The sequence below is a fragment of the Oncorhynchus gorbuscha genome, linkage group LG11 (genome assembly GCF_021184085.1).
Source record: "Oncorhynchus gorbuscha isolate QuinsamMale2020 ecotype Even-year linkage group LG11, OgorEven_v1.0, whole genome shotgun sequence".
In the NCBI taxonomy this organism is placed as follows: Eukaryota; Metazoa; Chordata; class Actinopteri; order Salmoniformes; family Salmonidae; genus Oncorhynchus; species Oncorhynchus gorbuscha.
Window position 1 is genome coordinate 81,739,399 of NC_060183.1, and position 20,892 is coordinate 81,760,290.

At 40.9% G+C, this 20,892-nt stretch overlaps 1 protein-coding gene across 1 annotated transcript in view; it reads left to right on the forward strand.

The window, feature by feature from the left end:
* The first annotated feature begins 5,690 nt into the window (after window positions 1-5,690).
* Window positions 5,691-20,892, forward strand: part of LOC124047736 (one cut domain family member 2-like) — a 31,896-nt gene continuing 16,694 nt past the window's right edge. The window contains exons 1-2 of the mRNA XM_046368040.1: window positions 5,691-6,992; window positions 11,084-11,170. Of these exons, the coding sequence (XP_046223996.1) occupies window positions 5,876-6,992; window positions 11,084-11,170 (1,204 nt within the window). The 5' untranslated portion in view covers window positions 5,691-5,875. The remainder of the gene's footprint in view (window positions 6,993-11,083; window positions 11,171-20,892) is intronic.

Here is a 20,892-nt window from a genome sequence, read left to right on the forward strand (position 1 = left end):
TCAGAAAGATATCAGTGTAAAATAGTGTGAAACCCTGATAGTTAGTCTATAGTCCAAGCAACAATATATCTCCTCCTTGAGAACAGGGATGTGAATGGAGATGGCATGTGGCCACGCTCTGCGGTCAAAACATGAGTTGTGTTCATCTCTCCTTATTGACGAGTAAAACATCTTCTATTGTGCCCTTGTTAAAACAGCTTTCACGCATAACATAGCACGAACAATGAGGCCGCATGTCAAAGTTTGGACAGAGAGAAAGCGAAGAAGAAGAAGAAGAATGGGGCGGTATTTCCTTTCAGTACCGAGAAACTAGTGTCAGAAAGTTGTTGTTAATGTCGAACTATCTAAAGTGGTAGATCTATATGCCGAGGTGTAGGCTACAATATATATAAATATAAAAAGATGGGTGAAGGATGAGGCCCACGTGTATCCTGTTGAAAATAGAGGTTATTTGCGTTTTGTATTATTTTATTTTTTACATTTGCAGTAATAAAGACAATTGAATAATTTCACCAACCGGCTGTAGGCCTACCAGATGTTAGATATTATTAGTAGCCTATGCATACACTAACATGTCTGGTTGATTAACGCAATGTAAATCGTTTGGCCTAATAATAATAATACCAATAAATGCATAATATCAGGCACCGTAATGATAATATTATTATAACGAATTACAATTATATTGGTAATAATAACATTAAGACATAAATCAAATATTTATCATCTATTTTAGGACTTCAAGTTGCATAAATCATAAAGTAGCATTAATGCATATTATTTGAAGGTTCAAGCCAGGATTCGTTGGACACACACTTTAAGAGTAGCCTATTTGTGATTGAAATTAAAATAACTATGGACTACTACAGTTCAACCAAGCCATTCTAATGATTATCTCATTTTCTTTGGTATACAATTTTACCAACGACTTTAAATTGAAACAAATACATTTCGAGTATCAACTTGGTTTCTTCACACACATTAGGATACAGCACATGTTTGTGCATAGCCCACAGAGTGTGTGTCTCCCGGCCAGTCAGTCAGTCAGCACCGTCTGTAGAAAGATTCCCGGCCGACCTATCGCTCTCTCCCCTTCTCTCTCCCGTCACTAGTCTAGTGAAGCTTTCCCTTTTTCTGAACACTTTATTTAAGAGCTGCTCATTAAATGTTTAGTCCACGAATCCAATGACAGCAATAATCATAAGCAACAACCCAGGCTGGTAACAAAGGAATGTGGGCCACTTACCTAACGCCTTCTGAAACAGGGAACAAGGCATGTAGGACGCTGGGTAATGGACTCACATCGCGGCTTGCTATAGCAGCGTAGGGACAGATGAAAAGCACCAACTGATTGCCAGTAACCGTATAGATTAGCATGGGCTCTGCAGCACAATGATTCTAATCAATACTAGCCTACTGCACTTGCTGAGCAGATGGCAGGAGAGACCAGGACGAACACGAAAGAAGAAAATAAGAAAGAAAAAATGTCTCAATCTCAACCCGGAATTATATATACTTTATATTTGCGTTTTGGTTAAGAAAGTACCAGACTCAGAGAGACTTGCACATGATGTTTTATTAGCTATAGGCCACCGTGTCTTCTGATTTTAGATGTTAAGGTTAATTTGTGAGGGGGATTGGATTTTAATTTGTGGCCCGACGATATTTGCACCTATCTTGTTTTCAGACAGATTTTAGTGTGTCTCTGCATAGGCATCTAATATTAGACTACTTTATAGGCTAATCGTAGTTCATTTGATTCATGTGTTTGGAAACTTGTGGCTTTACAGATTGCTAAAAATGTAATCTTTCGCTTCTTTAAATTGATATAGACTCAGACTACAAATTAGAAGAAAAAGTCTAGTTTTCACAGACAATGTTTACAAGACATGTACAATTAGTTCAGTATTGTGATTTGTATATTAGCTATAAATTACTGTACAGAGTAGTCAGCACACAACCCATGTTTTTGTCTCTATACACTGGGGAGAAATGAAGGCTTCTCGGTCATATAAAATAGACTTAAGGTCCATATATAGAGTAGCTTAGAAACCATGTTGATTCGGACTCGTTTTAGAATAGCCTACATTGATTTGTCGACTACTGGTAAACAATTTCCAGCAGTACGTATTTTGACGCAAAGTCGAGGTTGGAGTCCCAACACGGAAATAATACAAAACCCCTCTCAAAAGATGTGAAAGCAAAAGGAGCCTAAACGTTTGTTGATCATTCAATCGTAATATCCGCGGAAGGTAATTGTGTCGGTGCAGTGCACCACGCGTTGTCCAAACGACCAACAAAGGGAGAAAGGCCCCACAGGTACAATACTGTTGTTCCCCCCCAATTTGCGGTCTCGTCTGCTGCTAGCTGGAAGTTTTAGAATAGGCTCGTGCTCGAAGGGACCCCCTGCTCCTCCTTTGACAGCTGATCAAAAGAAAAATAGGACACGCTTTTTCAGACTTCTGTCCTTCTTCCTTAATTACAGTGTCTTCAAACCAAAGCAACATCTGCGCGATTTCCAAACAAAATAGCCAGCTTCCCAAACCAAAGCAACCGGCGGCTTCCGATAAATCTGTTACTTTTAAAGCTGTTCTGTTCAAACCAAATGTGACCAATGCTGTGTCTTTGTGCCGTCTCTCAGTGCTCTCAAAATACGTTTTTGTGTCACCCAATTATAATGGTGAATTTCGACATCATACCGAGTGTACAACTTGCCTGCCTGCCTTGAAAGACCAAAGAGACAAAGATGTGGAGAATGTATAAGGGTAATCTTGAATAGGCCTGGGTAAAATGGAGAAAGAGAACGTTTAAAGGTGATATGGTAAACTATCTATCACATGATAGGGTGTATGTGTTTCAAGTTGTATTTGTGTGTGAGTGTTGATGTGTGAGAGTGGAGAAAAACAGAGAGCGAGAGACAGAGAGAGAGACAGAGAGAGAGAGAGAGAGAGAGAGAGAGAGAGAGAGAGAGAGAGAGAGAGAGAGAGAGAGAGAGAGAGAGAGAGAGAGAGAGAGAGAGAGAGAGAGAAATGTTTACTGTAAAAAAAGAAGAAGTTTTATTCACATAGGTTTATTATCTATTTCACCTGCTTTGGCGACGTTAACATGTTTCCTATGCCAATAAAGCCCTCGAAATTGACTTGAATTGAGAGAGTTTGTTCTAGTTTTCAGAAACGGACCTTGAAAATGTGATGAAAAGCGAACAGAATGTTATCTGCACTTTGTTTTATCCAGTAAAGTACTTCAAGTACAACTACTTTTAAGTACAACATAAGTCATTTTTGTGGGTATCTGTACTTTACTTTGGGTATCTGTACTTTATATTGATATTTTTGACAACTTTTACTTTTACTCTACTATGTTCCTAAATAAAATAATGTACTTTTTAACTACTTACATTTTCCCTGAGAACTAAAAGTACTCGTTACATTTAGAATGCTAAAGCAGGACAGTATTATGGCACCTGTCAATATAACACTTTGTCATCCCTACTGTCTCTGATCTGGCAGACTCACTAAACACAACTACTGTCTCTGATCTGGCAGACTCACTAAACACAACTACTGTCTCTGATCTGGCAGACTCACTAAACACAACTACTGTCTCTGATCTGGCAGACTCACTAAACACAACTACTGTCTCTGATCTGGCAGACTCACTAAACACAACTACTGTCTCTGATCTGGCAGACTCACTAAACACAACTACTGTCTCTGATCTGGCAGACTCACTAAACACAACTACTGTCTCTGATCTGGCAGACTCACTAAACACAAAAACTGTCTCTGATCTGGCAGACTCACTAAACACAAATACTGTGTCTGATCTGGCAGACAAATACTGTGTTTGTAAATGATGTCTGAGTGTTGGAGTGTGGCCCCTGTCTGTCTGACTCACTAAACACAAATACTGTGTCTGTAAATTATGTCTGAGTGTTGGAGCGTGTCTCTGATCTGGCAGACTCACTAAACACAAACACTGTGTCTGTAAATTATGTCTGAGTGTTGGAGCGTGTCTCTGATCTGGCAGACTCACTAAACACAAACACTGTGTCTGTAAATTATGTCTAAGTGTTGGAGTGTGGCCCCTGTCTGTCTGTAATTAAAATTAATATACGAAAATAGTGCCTTCTCGTTCGCTTAATATAAGGAATTTGATGTATGGCATTTACTTTTACTTTGTACTTTTACTTTGCATCAACTATTTAGTACTTCTTCTACCACTGTACTTAAGTACATCTAAAACCAGATACTTTTAGACTTTTACTCAAGTAGTATTTTTACTGGTTATCTTCCACTTTTACTCTAGTCATTTTCTGTGAATAAGGTATCTTTACTTTTACTCAAGTATGACAATTTAGTAGTAATTTAGTTTATTTTACCTTTATTTTACTAGGCAAGTCAGCTAAGAACAAATTCTTATTTTTCAGTGATGGCCTAGGAACAGTGGGTTAACTGCCTGTTCAGGGGCAGAAGGACAGATTTGTACCTTGTCAGCTCTGGGTTTCGATTTTGCAACCTTTCGGTTACTAGTCCAATGCTCTAACCAATAGGCTACCTGCCGCCCCAGTTACAGAGAGGAGATACAAAGAGGAGATACAGAGAGGAGATACAGAGAGGAGATACAGAGAGGAAGGGGTCACAGAGAGGAGATACAGAGAGGAGATACAGAGAGGAGATACAGAGAGGAGATACAGAGAGGAGATACAGAGAGGAGATACAGAGATGAGATAAAGAGGAGATACAGAGAGGAGATACAGAGAGGAGATACAGAGAGGAGTTAAAGAGAGGAGTTACAGAGAGGAGATAAGAGAGGAGATACAGAGAGGAGATAAAGAGAGGAGATACAGAGAGGAGATACAGAGAGGAGATACAGAGAGGAGATACAGAGAGGAGATACAGAGAGGAGTTACAGAGAGGAGATAAAGAGAGGAGATACAGAGAGGAGATACAGAGAGGAGGAGAGTTACAGAGAGGAGATACAGAGAGGAGATACAGAGAGGAGGAGATACAGAGAGGAGATACAGAGAGGAGATACAGAGAGGAGATACAGAGAGGAGATACAGAGAGGAGATACAGAGAGGAGATACAGAGAGGAGATACAGAGAGGAGATAAAGAGAGGAGATACAGAGAGGAGATACAGAGAGGAGATACAGAGAGGAGTTACAGAGAGGAGTTACAGAGAGGAGATAAAGAGAGGAGTTACAGAGAGGAGATAAAGAGAGGAGATACAGAGAGGAGATACAGAGAGGAGATACAGAGAGGAGATACAGAGAGGAGATAAAGAGAGGAGATACAGAGAGGAGATACAGAGAGGAGATAAAGAGAGGAGATAAAGATAGGAGATACAGAGAGGAGATACAGAGAGGAGATACAGAGAGGAGATACAGAGAGGAGATACAGAGAGGAGTTGAGAAGACATTTAGACATTCTGACATTACACTCCAAATGCAAGAGATGCGTCTAAATCTCTAGCAACCCTTATATCTGACTGGAACTCTACCCAGTAAACATGGACATGGGAGAGGCAGCCAATGAAATGCCTTTGTTTAAACCAAAGAGCGACTGTGGGTGGTCAGATCAGCCGTCCTTAACAAAGAGCCCTCCCCTGCCAGCGTGTTAGGCTGTCCGTTCAGCAAGCCCATCCTGGACAGCTCCAGTGTCCTAAACAGAATACGTAGGAGGAGGAGAGGGCTCGGACATGGATCTAGGAAGACTCAGCACTGGCCCGTCTGATAGAGATCGGTAAAAAAAAATATTTATATTTAAAATAAAATAAAAACCGAGAGGCCTTAGAGAAAAGAAACCGAAGGAATTAGCTAAACCCATCCCGGCACAAAATATTAAATAGATCAATGGACTGAATGAGGGCTGAATGAAGACTGCCTATAACGCCTATCGATGCCTGTCCAAGGATCTGGATGCCTACGCCATGAACCCAGAGATGACAATGGACAGCATTGGCAATCTGCATGGCGGACTGAGCCATGACCAGGACTTGATGAACAGCCACAGCCCCCATCACACCCGGAACGCGGGGGCTTCTTTACGGTTACATCAGGATCTGACTGCTGCATCGTCGCGGTCCGCCATGGTGTCCAGCATGGCAACGATTCTGGACGGAGCCGGAGAGTACCGACCAGAATTGTCTCTCCCGCTCCATCACGCTATGAGCATGCCGTGTGATACATCCCCACCGGGGATGGGTATGAACGGCACATACACCACGTTAACTCCACTTCAACCTTTACCACCAATTTCAACCGTTTCGGACAAATTCCATCATCCGCATCACCATCACCATCACCACCAGCGTCTCTCTGGGAACGTAAGCGGGAGTTTCACGCTGATGCGGGACGAGAGGTGTTTACCAGCAATGAACAACCTCTACAGTCCCTATCATAAGGACATGACCGGGATGGGTCAGAGTTTATCCCCCCTGGCCAGCAGCCCTCTTGGCAATGGTTTGGGTTCTCTTCATAATACACAGCAAAACCTCCATAACTATGGCACTCATGGGCACGACAAGATGCTAAGCTCCAACTTCGATGCCCACACTGCCATGCTGTCCAGGGGTGAACAACACCTCTCACGAGGCCTCGGTGGCCCCACGGCAGGTATGATGCCGCATTTAAACGGGATGCACCACACCGGGCACCCGGGCCACCCTCAATCCCACGGGCCTGTGTTGGCTTCCAACCGGGACAGACCGCCCTCCTCCTCGGGACAACAAGGTAACAACTCGGGGCAGCTTGAAGAGATCAACACCAAAGAAGTTGCACAAAGGATCACAGCTGAACTGAAGCGGTATAGCATCCCCCAGGCTATATTCGCTCAGAGGGTGCTGTGTCGCTCGCAAGGCACCCTTTCAGACCTCTTAAGGAACCCCAAACCATGGAGTAAACTTAAATCCGGAAGGGAGACCTTTCGAAGGATGTGGAAGTGGCTGCAGGAACCCGAGTTTCAGAGGATGTCAGCCCTACGGCTTGCAGGTAAGACAAGGTATCCTCAATAAAACATAACCTTCTCTGCTGCTGTCTGTATGTCTGCCTGCCTCTCTGCTAGTAGTCAGGCTATAGCCCTGCACTAAAATACAGTTCAGTATCTATCTATCTATCTATCTATCTATCTATCTATCTATCTATCTATCTATCTATCTATCTATCTATCTATCTATCTATCTATCTCACTGCTGACAAGCCTAGATTAATGAATTTCGTCCAAATTACAGTAGTAGTCTTGTTATCATTGATTCATAATAACAATCGTTGTCAATGACAAGGTAAATTTCTCTGTCTAAAATTATTTCTCTATTTAATAATGAGCTATATATGCTATTAATATTCTGTGTTTATTGTAGTCTAAACCTTTTGGGGGGAATTCTCTTTTAGTGACGAGCAAGTTCTTCTGATGAAATAGTACTTGTGGTAATATTTTCATTTTTATTTGATATTATTATAAGCATAGATAGATACCACCGCTTTTCAACATGTGCAACGCTGAAAACAGCACCAGTCCCTTCATTTGAAATACCCCTCAAAATGGTATTTTCATGTTTGATTTTATGGGGAGGCATATTAATTCATTTATTTTAAATGGTATTGTATTTGTTTATTTATTGAATAGATATAATTACACATGGAGTAAGCAGTTTAAGGAATATTGTGAAAATGTATTGCTTGGCCTTTTTCTGTGGGTGTTCGGTCAAGGAGAGGGAGAGAACGAGAGAGAGAAAAGAGACAAGGGATCGTTTCAGACAGAGAGAAGTGTGAGGAGCTTTTTTCCAATCAAAGCCAGAGAATGCGTTGAAAACAGGCTAAATATATCTAAGGCTGGTCTATAGTAAGGCTGGTCTATAGTAAGGCTGGTGCCCCCTCTAGCGAGAACGCGTAGAACGACTAGACCGGCTTTCTTTTGTTCGGGCAATGCGAAAAAATGAACCGTTGGTTTCCTTTCAGAAATGATTGTGGATTGTTGTTTAGTAAGGTTTCTCGTTTTATTTTAGTTCACGATCCTCAAAAAAATATTGTTTAAATATGTAGTAGACTATATTGACGCAAACAAACATTTGCTATTATATCAGTAAATGCTATTTATTTATTCTCCACTGATTAATAACTTGATATAGCTACGTAATCCTAAATGTAAATTATTACAGGCGTATAGGCTGTATATTGACGTTTACAAGTATAGTGTGGAAAGTTGACTGTTTTGACTAAAACCGAAGGGGATACTGCCTAATTGAGATGAGATTTAGAGAGGAAGGTAAGACCAGCGACGAATAGTGAATCAATATTTCAAAATTGTGCGCATTTTCTAACAAGGCATTATCAAAAAAAAAAATCCAGCCTGCTATACTGTAAGACCCAAACAACTACAACATTAGATTTCATTTATATATAAATTGTTAATGTATTGGCGATAATGACATTTGACGAGGGTATAATGCAGTAACTGAGCACATTTGAGTAATTTAACAGATGCTCTTATCCAGAGCGAATTACACTACTGAGTATATTTATTTTCATTCATGCTTGTCCCCGATGGGAATCGAACCCAAAAAGCCATGCTCTACCAACTGAGCCACACGGGAAAACATACTGTGTAAATGGAAAGATATTAGGTTGCTCCACATGCTCTCTGTCATATATATATATATGTGTGTCCCTTCTATGATCAGTAAATTGCCTGGACCGGAATCCGGTGAATATTGAATCAGGCCGTTTTAAAACAAATATATATATTCATATTAGTTATGGAACGATTGTAAAATAATTGGCACCATTAAATTATCACCAAATATAGCCTATCACTTGGTAGTCTATTTGACAGAGGAAATGCCTTCCCTTCTTCCCCGCAGCAGAATACTATAGTTTACAGATGGCCGTAACTCTGCGGCCATGCAGCTCGGGGCTTTGGGGGAAGGTATTATGTGATCGGCTCGCGAGGCAGCAGCCAGGGAATTGAATACAAGAACAGAAGCTGCAGCGCACGGGGCTCAATGAATTATTGATAGAAATCTCTGCGTGACCAACAGCTTGAGCACAAAAAAACGTCAGCTTGTCGCGGGGTTAACCAGCTAGGCAAAATGTGGAGACTGGGCGCCCAGGCTTTTGTTCAGTGTTCGTTGTGCTGCAGGTGTAATGACGTAAATAAATATCACTGATTTAAAATGCTGAAGCATAGAATTATGTTTAAGATGTGGATGTAATACAATTGGAAATGCGGCATGTTTTTACTGTCCATTGAATCACCTTATATAAAATAAATGTATATAGTATGCTTACAGGCGTATTAATAGGGATGTAACCATTAACAACCATTACAGTAGCTGTTGGTCGTATACTAATTATTTGATACAACAGTTTCTACTGGAGGAAATAGAACATCTCCAGGTGTCCTTTTCACTGCCGGGTCTCAGCACAGGGAAAATGGACCCTTCGCCAATTTATTAGTCTGGTCAAATCAAACGTGACACTTGACTCAAGCTTATTCCGCGCGCACTCACATTGCCGCATGCAATCAGGCTGTCCTGGTCCTGCCTGACACCTTGAGGTGCCTGCCACGGACCCGACAACATTCCCTGTTACAGTTAGCCTAGCCTACATCATTGACATGCAACTCACAAGTCCAGCTGAACTAACTTGACCAAATAAATAATCACACGGGATAGTCGTCACGATTGAATTATGGACGGTTGAGATCGACCATGTGGACCTTATAGCCTCCTTAAGAATGAAGGAACGAGTGGATATATATAGACACAATAAACAAATTAATAGGCCTATAGAGACATAAGAAAACTAACGTTTTATAATAATGCACCACTAGACTATCGAACATTTCCTTGTTTATATTTGTGTATACTCTCGGCTATAAGGCTTTTATTTGGGTGTTTAAATAACATTTCAGATTTATTGAGATTTAGTGAACATTAGCTATGTCATAACCCTAGAACAATTCTTACAATAGAAACATGATCAGTAGGTTAATATCTTACCAAATGTCGTGAAAACATCAAAAGCGCCAGTAGGCCACGTTTCATAATGTTTCCCAATATTCCTCTGGCATCATTGTGAAATTAGACACAAACTAAAAATAGTTATTCAAAATCACATGTAACATTAAATGACATAGTTACATATTTACTGAAGTAAAATTCTGTTAATGTTATATATATATGTATATATATATATATATATAATATATATATGGACACAGAAAACAAATGGAAACATGATTAACGAACAGAAACACAAGACCAAGCTCAGAATTAAGACAACACACATTCTTGTTTACTGTCACTCCTGTCTTTCAGTTAAGACATGCGGTTATGTCACTTTTTCAAAGAAATCTGTTAGGCAGTGGATCAATGGCGATAATCCCCACAAGATTAAAAGGGCATTAATGCTGACAACAATAACATAAACGTGTGGACCCAGATCGCATTGATCTACAGAACCTGATCCGAAGCCGTTCCAGTAATGCTGACGAATCAGGCGGGGTGATACCCTCTTCCCATCACTGGGGCTATCTCTGCAGCGTCTCCTCTCCTAAACACCCACATCAACCTATCCTCAGACCGAAGAATGTCCTGTTGGATTGACAGTGCACTTTGAGAAAGACTGAATTTAAACGTGTGTGTAAAGAGTATTATTGCAGCCTAAAATAACATGTTTCAAATGTGAATTGTGATGACAGTGTGTGTGTGTGTGTGTGGGGGGGGGTCCAACTCGGGCCTGTTAGTTAGGCTCGATGTTTGCATATATTCGTATAAGGTGCTCTCATCCAGAAATGGGGACATTATAAGTCAATTAATATTCAACATGTTCTCCTGTTTTAATGATTTTTGATATTTTAAAATCTACATTGAAGAGTGAAGTACACTATATATATATATATGTGTGTGTGTGTGTCGTTTCTATCTCATGTACACTGAAGCGGGAAATCCTTAATAATGACATTACAAATGCAGAGTAATAATAAATTAGTGTGTATTTATTCCTAATGTTGTAGTCGGCTAAACAAACAGCGGCCAGAGAACAGATCACCACACCAAGCCTTTTCCCTGTGTCCCTTACAGGTACCAGTAGAGAGCACGCCATGATTGGGTCAAATGGGATGCATTGTCAGACACTGACAACATTGTGCACAGGGACTCAAAACTATGGTATGTCAAAAAATCAATAAAGTAAATATGTAGTAATGCTCAACAGATACACATATACCTAGTATTATATACCTAGTATTATATACCTAGTATTATATACCTAGTATTATATACCTAGTATTATGTACCTAGTATTATATACCTAGTATTATATACCTAGTATTATATACCTAGTATTATATACCTATTATTATATACCTAGTATTATATACCTAGTATTATATACCTAGTATTATATACCTAGTATTATATACCTAGTATTATATACCTAGTATTATATACCTATTATTATATACCTAGTATTATATACATTTACATTTACATTTAAGTCATTTAGCAGACGCTCTTATCCAGAGCGACTTACCTATTATTATATACCTAGTATTATATACCTAGTATTATATACCTAGTATTATATACCGAGTATTATATACCTAGTATTATATACCTAGTATTATATACCTATTATTATATACCTAGTATTATATACCTATTATTATATACCTAGTATTATATACCGAGTATTATATACCTAGTATTATATACCTAGTATTATATACCTAGTATTATATACCTAGTATTATATACCTAGTATTATGTGTAGTTAGTAGATGTGTGTTTAGTATGAAATCCCACTTGAATTGATTGAATAGGATTATTGGATTCATTTTATAAAGAATATATCCAGTATTTAAATAAATGTTATGTTGTATTGGAAAGATCCAATTGTGGATAATAATCTTTAATCTGTGATTTAAGGCCATTTTAAGGTAAACTAGACCTACTTATGATGAAAACACAACCATTATTAACCCAGACATTTATCAGATAAACAAATGATGAGAGGGTTGTTTAGAAAAGTAAAGATGTTTTTTTTTTCAGTAGGTAACGTTTGCATGGGTTCTTTGACAAATTATATATGCTAAATCATTCAATTATATATATGCTAAATATGCTAAATTATCCAATGAGTTGATGAGTTCGCGTTGCTTTTGACATTAGCCAATTTGATAAACTACAATATAAAGATTAGTTTTTACTGAGCAACATGTGTTCTCTCTATCACAGTGTGTTTTCCAACCCGAGTCTAAGATAACAGAAGGCTGAGTAGCAGTATTTCTCCTCTCCAGTTAAAGCAGTACCTATTAGATAATCTGCTAGCCTGGTCTGACTGGCCACACAGTCCAACAGTGACCCTCTGTATCGCCTTGTCATCTTCCTGCTGTCAACACACAGCTTGTGTAAAAAGGGCAAAGTTGATCCTCCCCCCCACCCCACCCCTGCTCTCTTCTAAAACCAAAAAGTACACTGACTCACTCACTCTTGGTCACATGCAACCCCTGTCTGTCTATAGACAAAAGCACTGAACAAAAACCATGCTTGGATATGTGAATTATGTAGTCATCAACTAAATGATGCTTTTCAGAATCTTACTGGCTTTGTGATTTTTTTATATTAGGATATATTTGTCGGTCGTATTCGACTTTGAAGCAACCAAAATGCTGGACACTTATAGGTGGTCGATACAGGTTTTAAATGTGTCAGAAGTATCAGTTATTTCTGTATTATAAGGAGTATTGTAAGGAGTAATATACATAGTATTATAAGGAGTATTATAATTGGTATTACATGGAGTACTATAATTAGCATTATAAGTAATAATATAAGTAGTATTATACAGAGTATTATAAGGAGTAATATACATAGTATTATAAGGAGTATTAGGAGCATTATTTTAAGGATTATAATAAGTAATATTATAAGGAATGTTATAAGGAGTATTGTGGGAAGTGTTATAAGGGGTGTTATAAGGAGTATTAGGAGCATTATTTTAAGGATTATAATAAGTAATATTATAAGGGGTGTTATAAGGAGTATTGTGGGAAGTGTTATAAGGGGTGTTATAAGGAGTATTGTGGGAAGTGTTATAAGGGGTGTTATAAGGGGTGTTATAAGGAGTGTTATAATTAGTACTATGAGGAGTGTTATAAGGAGTGTTATAAGGGGTGTTATACGGAGTATTGTGGGAAGTGTTATAAGGAGTATTATAAGGAGTGTTATAAGGAGTATTATAAGGGGTGTTATAAGGGGTGTTATAAGGTGTGTTATAATTAGTATTATGAGGAGTATTATAAGGGGTGTTATAAGGGGTGTTATAAGGGGTGTTATAAGGAGTGTTATAAGGGGTGTTATAAGGAGTGTTATAAGGGGTGTTATAAGGGGTGTTATAAGGGGTGTTATAAGGAGTGTTATAAGGGGTGTTATAAGGAGTGTTATAAGGAGTGTTATAAGGGGTGTTATAAGGAGTGTTATAATTAGTATTATGAGGAGTGTTATAAGCAGTATTATAAGGGGTGTTATAAGGGGTGTTATAAGGAGTGTTATAATTAGTATTATGAGGAGTGTTATAAGCAGTATTATAAGGGGTGTTATAATTAGTATTATGAGGAGTGTTATAAGGAGTGTTATAATTAGTATTATGAGGAGTGTTATAAGGGGTGTTATAAGGGGTGTTATAAGGGGTGTTATAATTAGTATTATGAGGAGTGTTATAAGGGGTGTTATAAGGAGTGTTATAATTAGTATTATGAGGAGTGTTATAAGGGGTGTTATAAGGAGTGTTATAATTAGTATTATAATTAGTATTATGAGGAGTATTTGTCATAGAAAAGCACAAAACATCTTTTGGGTCTGAGTTCATCCTGATGTGTGTGCGTGTTTGGTGTGTGTGTGTGTATGTGATGTGTGTGCGTGCGTGTCTGCGTGTTTGGTGTGTGTGTGTATGTGATGTGTGTGCGTGCTTGCGTACCTGTCTGTGTGTGCGCGTGTGTGTGTGTGTATGTGATGTGTGTGCGTGTTTGGTGTGTGTATGTGATGTGTGTGTGTGCTTGCGTACGTGTGTGCGTGCGTGTGTGCGTGTTTGGTGTGTGTGTGTAGTGTATGTGATGTGTATGCGTGTTTGGTGTGTGTGTGTATGTGATGTGTGTGCGTGCGTGTCTGCGTGTTTGGTGTGTGTGTGTATGTGATGTGTGTGCGTGCTTGCGTACCTGTCTGTGTGTGCGCGTGTGTGTGTGTGTATGTGATGTGTGTGCGTGTTTGGTGTGTGTGTGTATGTGATGTGTGTGTGTGCTTGCGTACATGTGTGCGTGCGTGTGTGCGTGTTTGGTGTGTGTGTGTAGTGTATGTGATGTGTATGCGTGTTTGGTGTGTGTGTGTATGTGATGTGTGTGCGTGCGTGTGTGCGTGTTTGGTGTGTGTGTGTATGTGATGTGTGTGCGTGCGTGTGTGCGTGTTTGGTGTGTGTGTGTGTGTGATGTGTGTGCGTGCGTGCGTGTGTGCGTGTTTGGTGTGTGTGTGTGTATGTATGTGATGTGTATGCGTGTTTGGTGTGTGTGTGTGTGTGTGTGTGTGTGTGTGTGTGTGTGTGTGTGTGTGTGTGTGTGTGTGTGTGTGTGTGTGTGTGTGTGTGTGTGTGTGTGTGTGTGTGTGTGTGTGTGTGTGTGTGTGTGCAAAAACCCTGACGGTAGATACATGGAACAGGATTTTATTCCCCCAAATCCCTCTGAGACTATTTCCTTATCAGTACAGTGACATCACTAAAAGTCAATGAGAGGGAGCTGTGATTGGTTGTTTCACAGAGCTAATAAATAAGTCTGGTTACGAACCTTTGGACTGTTGGCTGTGTGGACACTGTGATTCCTTGATAGGCTGCCGGGCTCCAACCATCATCCTGTTGATTAGAGAAAGAGGGAGACACTGTGTGTGTGTGTGTGTGTGTGTGTGTGTGTGTGTGTGTGTGTGTGTGTGTGTGTGTGTGTGTGTGTGTGTGTGTGTGTGTGTGTGTGTGTGTGTGTGTGTGTGTGTGTGTGTGTGTGTGTGTGTGTGTGTGTGTGTGTGTGTGTGTGTGCCTGCGTGCTTGCGTGTGAGGTAAACAACCTCACTATCCATCCTCAGTCTTTGATATGGTTGAATGCAGTGAAATGATGTCAGTTAGACTCTCAATGCAAATGTAAAAACTGAGTAGGAACTGTCTGCCTGTCTGTTGTTAGCAGGAAGTGTCTGCCTGTCTGTTTAGCAGGAAGTGTCTGCCTGTCTGTTTTGCAGGAACTGTCTGCCTGTCTGTTGTTACCTGTCTGTTGTTAGCAGGAAGTGTCTGCTGTCTGTTTAGTGTCTCTTTTGTTAGCAGGAAGTGTCTGCCTGTCTGTCTGCCTGTCAGCAGGAAGTTGTCTGCCTGTCTGTTGTTAGCAGGAAGTGTCTGCCTGTCTGTTGTTAGCAGGAAGTGTCTGCCTGTCTGTTAGCAGGAAGTGTCTGCCTGTCTGTTGTTAGCAGGAAGTGTCTGCCTGTCTGTTAGCAGGAAGTGTCTGCCTGTCTGTTGGCAGGAACTGTCTGCCTGTCTGTTGTTGCAGGAAGTGTCTGTCTGTCTGTTGTTAGCAGGAAGTGTCTGCCTGTCTGTTTGCAGGAAAGGAACTGTCTGCCTGTCTGTTAACAGGAAGTGTCTGCCTATCTTTTGTTAGCAGGACTGTCTGCAGCAGGAAGTTTCTGCCTAACTAGCAGGAAGTGTCTGCCTTGTTAGCAGGAAGTGTCTGCCTGTCTGCCTGTCTGTTAGCAGGAAGTGTCTGCCTGTCTGTTGTTAGCAGGAAGTGTCTGCCTGTCTGTTGTTAGCAGGAAGTGTCTGCCTGTTGTTTGCAGGAAGTGTCTGCTTGTCTGTTGATAGCAGGAAGTGTCTGCCTGACTGTTAGCAGGAAGTGTCTGCCTGTCTGTTGTTAGCAGGAAGTGTCTGCCTGTCTGTTGTTAGCAGGAAGTGTCTGCCTGTCTGTTGTTAGCAGGAAGTGTCTGCCTGTCTGTTGTTAGCAGGAAGTGTCTGCCTGTCTGTTAGCAGGAAGTGTCTGCCTGTCTGTTGTTAGCAGGAAGTGTCTGCCTGTCTGTTAGCAGGAAGTGTCTGCCTGTCTGTTGTTAGCAGGAACTGTCTGCCTGTCTGTTGTTAGCAGGAAGTGTCTGTCTGTCTGTTGTTAGCAGGAAGTGTCTGCCTGTCTGTTTGCAGGAAGTGTCTGCCTGTCTTTTTGCAGGAACTGTCTGCCTGTCTGTTGTTAACAGGAAGTGTCTGCCTATCTTTTGTTAGCAGGAAGTGTCTGCCTGTCTGTTGTCAGCAGGAAGTTTCTGCCTAACTGTTGTTAGCAGGAAGTGTCTGCCTGACTGTTAGCAGGAAGTGTCTGCCTGTCTGTTGTTAACAGGCAGTGTCTGCCTGTCTGTTGTTAGCAGGAAGTGTCTGCCTGTCTGTTAGCAGGGACTGTCTGCCTGTCTATTGTTAGCAGGAAGTGTCTGCCTGTCTGTTGTTAGCAGGAAGTGTCTGCCTGTCTGTTGTTAGCAGGAAGTGTCTGCCTGTCTGTTAGCAGGAAGTGTCTGCCTGTCTGTTATTAGCAGGCAGTGTCTTCCTGTCTGTTGTTAGCAGGAAGTGTTGGTCAGTCAATCTCATCTAAGAGCTAAAAGCTACAGTACATTAAGGACATCTGCTAGCTAGCTAGCTAGGCTGGAGAGCTAAGAGCTACAGTACATTAAGGACATCTGGTAGCTAGCTAGGCTGGAGAGCTAAGAGCTACAGTACATTAAAGACATCTGCTAGCTACCTAGGCTGGAGAGCTAAGAGCAGCAACATTATGCACTGACTGTGTTATTGGCATTCAGTACAGAGTACAGCAATGTAGAACTATTTCTCTGAAGGAATGTGTAAAACTACATATATTTGTATTTATTATGGATCCCCATTAGCTGTTGCCAAAGCAGCAGCTACTCTTCATGAGGTCCAGCAAAATTAATGAATTTTATACAATTTTAAAACATTACAATACATTCACAGGTTCTACAACACACTGTGTGCCCTCGGGCACCTACTCCATCACTGCCACATATCTACAGTACTAAATCCATGTGTATGTATAGTGCGTATGCTATAGTATGTGTGTGTGTGTGTGTGTGTGTGTGTGTGTGTGTGTGTGTGTGTGTGTGTGTGTGTGTGTGTGTGTGTGTGTGTGTGTGTGTGTGTGTGTGTGTGTGTGTGTGTGTGTGTGTGTGTGTGTGTGTGTGTGTGTGTGTGTGTGTGTGTGTGTGTGTGTGTGTGTGTGTGTGTGTGTGTGCGTGTGTCTTTGCCAATGTTTGTGTTGCTTCACAGTCCCCGCTGTTCCATGAGGTGTTTTTTAATCTGCTTTTTCAAATCAAATTTTTACTGCTGCATCAGTTACTTGATGTGGAATAGAGTTCCATGTAGTCATGGCTCTATGTAGTACTGTGGAATAGAGTTCCATGTTGTCATGGCTCTATGTAGTACTGTGGAATAGAGTTCCATGTAGTCATGGCTCTATGTAGTACTGTGGAATAGAGTTCCATGTTGTCATGGCTCTATGTAGTACTGTGGAATAGAGTTCCATGTAGTCATGGCTCTATGTAGTACTGTGGAATAGAGTTCCATGTAGTCATGGCTCTATGTAGTACTGTGGAATAGAGTTCCATGTTGTCATGGCTCTATGTAGTACTGTGGAATAGAGTTCCATGTTGTCATGGCTCTATGTAGTACTGTGGAATAGAGTTCCATGTAGTCATGGCTCTATGTAGTACTGTGGAATAGAGTTCCATGTAGTCATGGCTCTATGTAGTACTGTGGAATAGAGTTCCATGTAGTCACGGCTCTATGTAGTACTGTGGAATAGAGTTCCATGTTGTCACGGCTCTATGTAGTACTGTGGAATAGAGTTCAATGTTGTCATGGCTCTATGTAGTACTGTGGAATAGAGTTCCATGTAGTCATGGCTCTATGTAGTACTGTGGAATAGAGTTCCATGTAGTCATGGCTCTATGTAGTACTGTGGAATAGAGTTCCATGTTGTCACGGCTCTATGTAGTACTGTGTGCCTCCTATAGTCTGTTCTGGACTTGGGGCCTGTGAAGAGACCTCTTGTGGCATGTCTTGTGGGGTATGCATGGGTGTCTGAGCTGTGTGCCAGTAGTTCAAACAGACAGCTCAGTGCATTCAACTTGTCAATACCTCTCATAAATAAAAGTAGTGATGAAGTGATGAAGTCAATCTCTCCTCCACTTTCAGCCAGGAGAGGTTGACATGAATATTATTAATTTTAGCTCTCTGTGTACATCCAAGGGCCAGCTGTGCTGCCCTGTTCTGAGCCAATTGCAATTCTTCAAAGTCCTTTTTTGTGGCACCTGACCACACGACTGGACAGTAGTCAAGGTGCGACAAAACTAGGGCCTGTAGGAGCTGCCTTGTTGATAGTGTTGTTAAGAAGGCAGAGCAGCGTTTATTAGGGACAGTCTTCTCCCCATCTTAGCTACTACTGCATCAATATGTTTTGACCATGACAGTTTACAATCTCGTGTTACTCCAAGCTGTTTAGTCATCTCAACTTGCTCAATTTCCACATAATTTAGTTGAGGTTTAGGGTTTAGTGAATGTTTTGTTCCATATACAATGCTTTTAGTTTTAGAAATATGTAGGGCTAACTTATTCCTTGCCACCAACTCTGAAACTAACCGCAGCTCTTTGTTAAGTGTAGCAGTCATTTCAGTCGCTGTAGTAGCTGACGTGTAATAGTGTTGAGTCATCCGCATACATAGACACTCTGACTTTACTCAAAATCAGTGGCATGTCGTTAGTAAAAATTGAAAAAGCCAGGGGCCTAAACAGCTGCCCTGGGGAATTCCTGATTCTAACTGGGTTATATTTGATAGGCTTCCATTAAAGAACACCCTCTGTGTTCTGTTAGACAAGTAACTCTTTATCCACATTATAGCAGGGGGATGTAAAGCCATAACACGTATGTTTTTCCAGAAACAGACTATGATCGATAATGTCAAAAGCTGCACTGAAGTCTAACAAGACAGCCCCCACAGTCATTTGATCATCGATTTCTCCTCAGCCAATCATCAGTCATTTTTATAAAGTGCTATGCTTGTTGACTATTCTTTCACTCAAATATATTTCTGGAATTTACAATACAGTAAACAGCCTTTAAGCGATATACAGTATACAGATGTTTTGAAGTCAGAGGCGTGGCAAGCCAGTGGCTTTTAGAGACATATTTTATTCCTCCTCTGGAATTTACAGAAACAGCCTTTTAAGGAATATAAAGTGATGCTTTGAAATCAGAGAGAAAAACAGTGAATGCTAGCCAGAAGTTTTTTTTTAGATAGGCTATGTATTGTCTTCTTAAAGCTTTCCTGATGCTTGTATAAAAGCTGATGACCCTGCTGTGTTGTGTAACTACGCCTGGTCGGTTTTGTGTCTCTCTGTGTGTCCGTGTGTCTGTGAACAAGAGCAGACATCATTACTGCTTATGTTTCGTGGTAGAATATTGATCTATCTCCAGGACACCCTCCATCCTCCATGTCACTACTCTAGCCATCCTCTCCTTTATGAACTTATTGATTGCGTCCTCTAATGGCACCCTATTCCCTATTTAGTACGCTTATTTTGACCATGGCCAATAGGGCTTAGGTCAAAATTAGTGCACCGTATAAGACCTAGGTAAAAGGGTGCCACTTGGGAAGAAACCATACAGCTGATCTCAGGCCTCTTTGCTGACTTTACATTGCTGAATCTTAACTGGAATGTAATGTGAAGTAACTCTGACTCGCTGTACCGATAACATGTTTTTATTGTTCTGTTCATCTTACTGTATATAGTTTTAATGGTCCATGTTGAATCTAAGCATTTTGTTAATTTGGGAGTAATTCTGAAAATACAGTGTCTTGTTGATGGTCTGAGAGCAATAGAGGGATTCTCTCTCTTGTAGCTTGGTAGTAAGATAGACCTTATGAAAGGATAGCATGTCAATTCAAATCAATTTATATAGCCCTTCGTACATCAGCTGATATCTCAAAGTGCTGTACAGAAACCCAGCCTAAAACCTCAAACAGCAAGCAATGCAGGTGTAGAAGCACGGTGGCTAGGAAAAACTCCCTAGAAAAGCCAAAACCTAGGAAGAAACCTAGAGAGGAACCAGGCTATGAGGGGTGGCCAGTCCTCTTCTGGCTGTGCCGGGTGGAGATTATAACAGAACATGGCCAAGATGTTCAAATGTTCATAAATGACCAGCATGGTCAAATAATAATAATCACAGTAGTTGTCGAGGGTGCAGCAAGTCAGCACCTCAGGAGTAAATGTCAGTTGGCTTTTCATAGCCAATCATTAAGAGTATCTCTACCACTCCTGCTGTCTCTAGAGAGTTGAAAACAACAGGCCTGGGACGGGTAGCACGTCCGGTGAACAGGTCAGGATTCCATAGCCGCAGGCAGAACAGTTGAAACTGGAGCAGCAGCACGGCCAGGTGGACTGGGGACAGCAAGGAGTCATCATGCCAGGTAGTCCTGAGGCATGGTCCTAGGGCTCAGGTCCTCCGAGAGAGAGAAATAAAGAAAGTGAGAATTAGAGAGAGCATACTTAAATTCACACAGGACACCGGATAAGACAGGAGAAGTACTCCAGATATAACAAACTGACCCTAGCCCCCTGACACAAACTACTGCAGCATAAAAACTGGAGGCTGAGACAGGAGGGGTCAGGAGACACTGTGGCCCCATCCGATGATACCCCTGGACAGGGCCAAACAGGAAGTATATAACCCCACCCACTTTGCCAAAGCACAGCCCCCACACCGCCTAGAGGGATATCTTCAACCACCAACTTACCATCCTGAGACAAGGCCGAGTATAGCCCA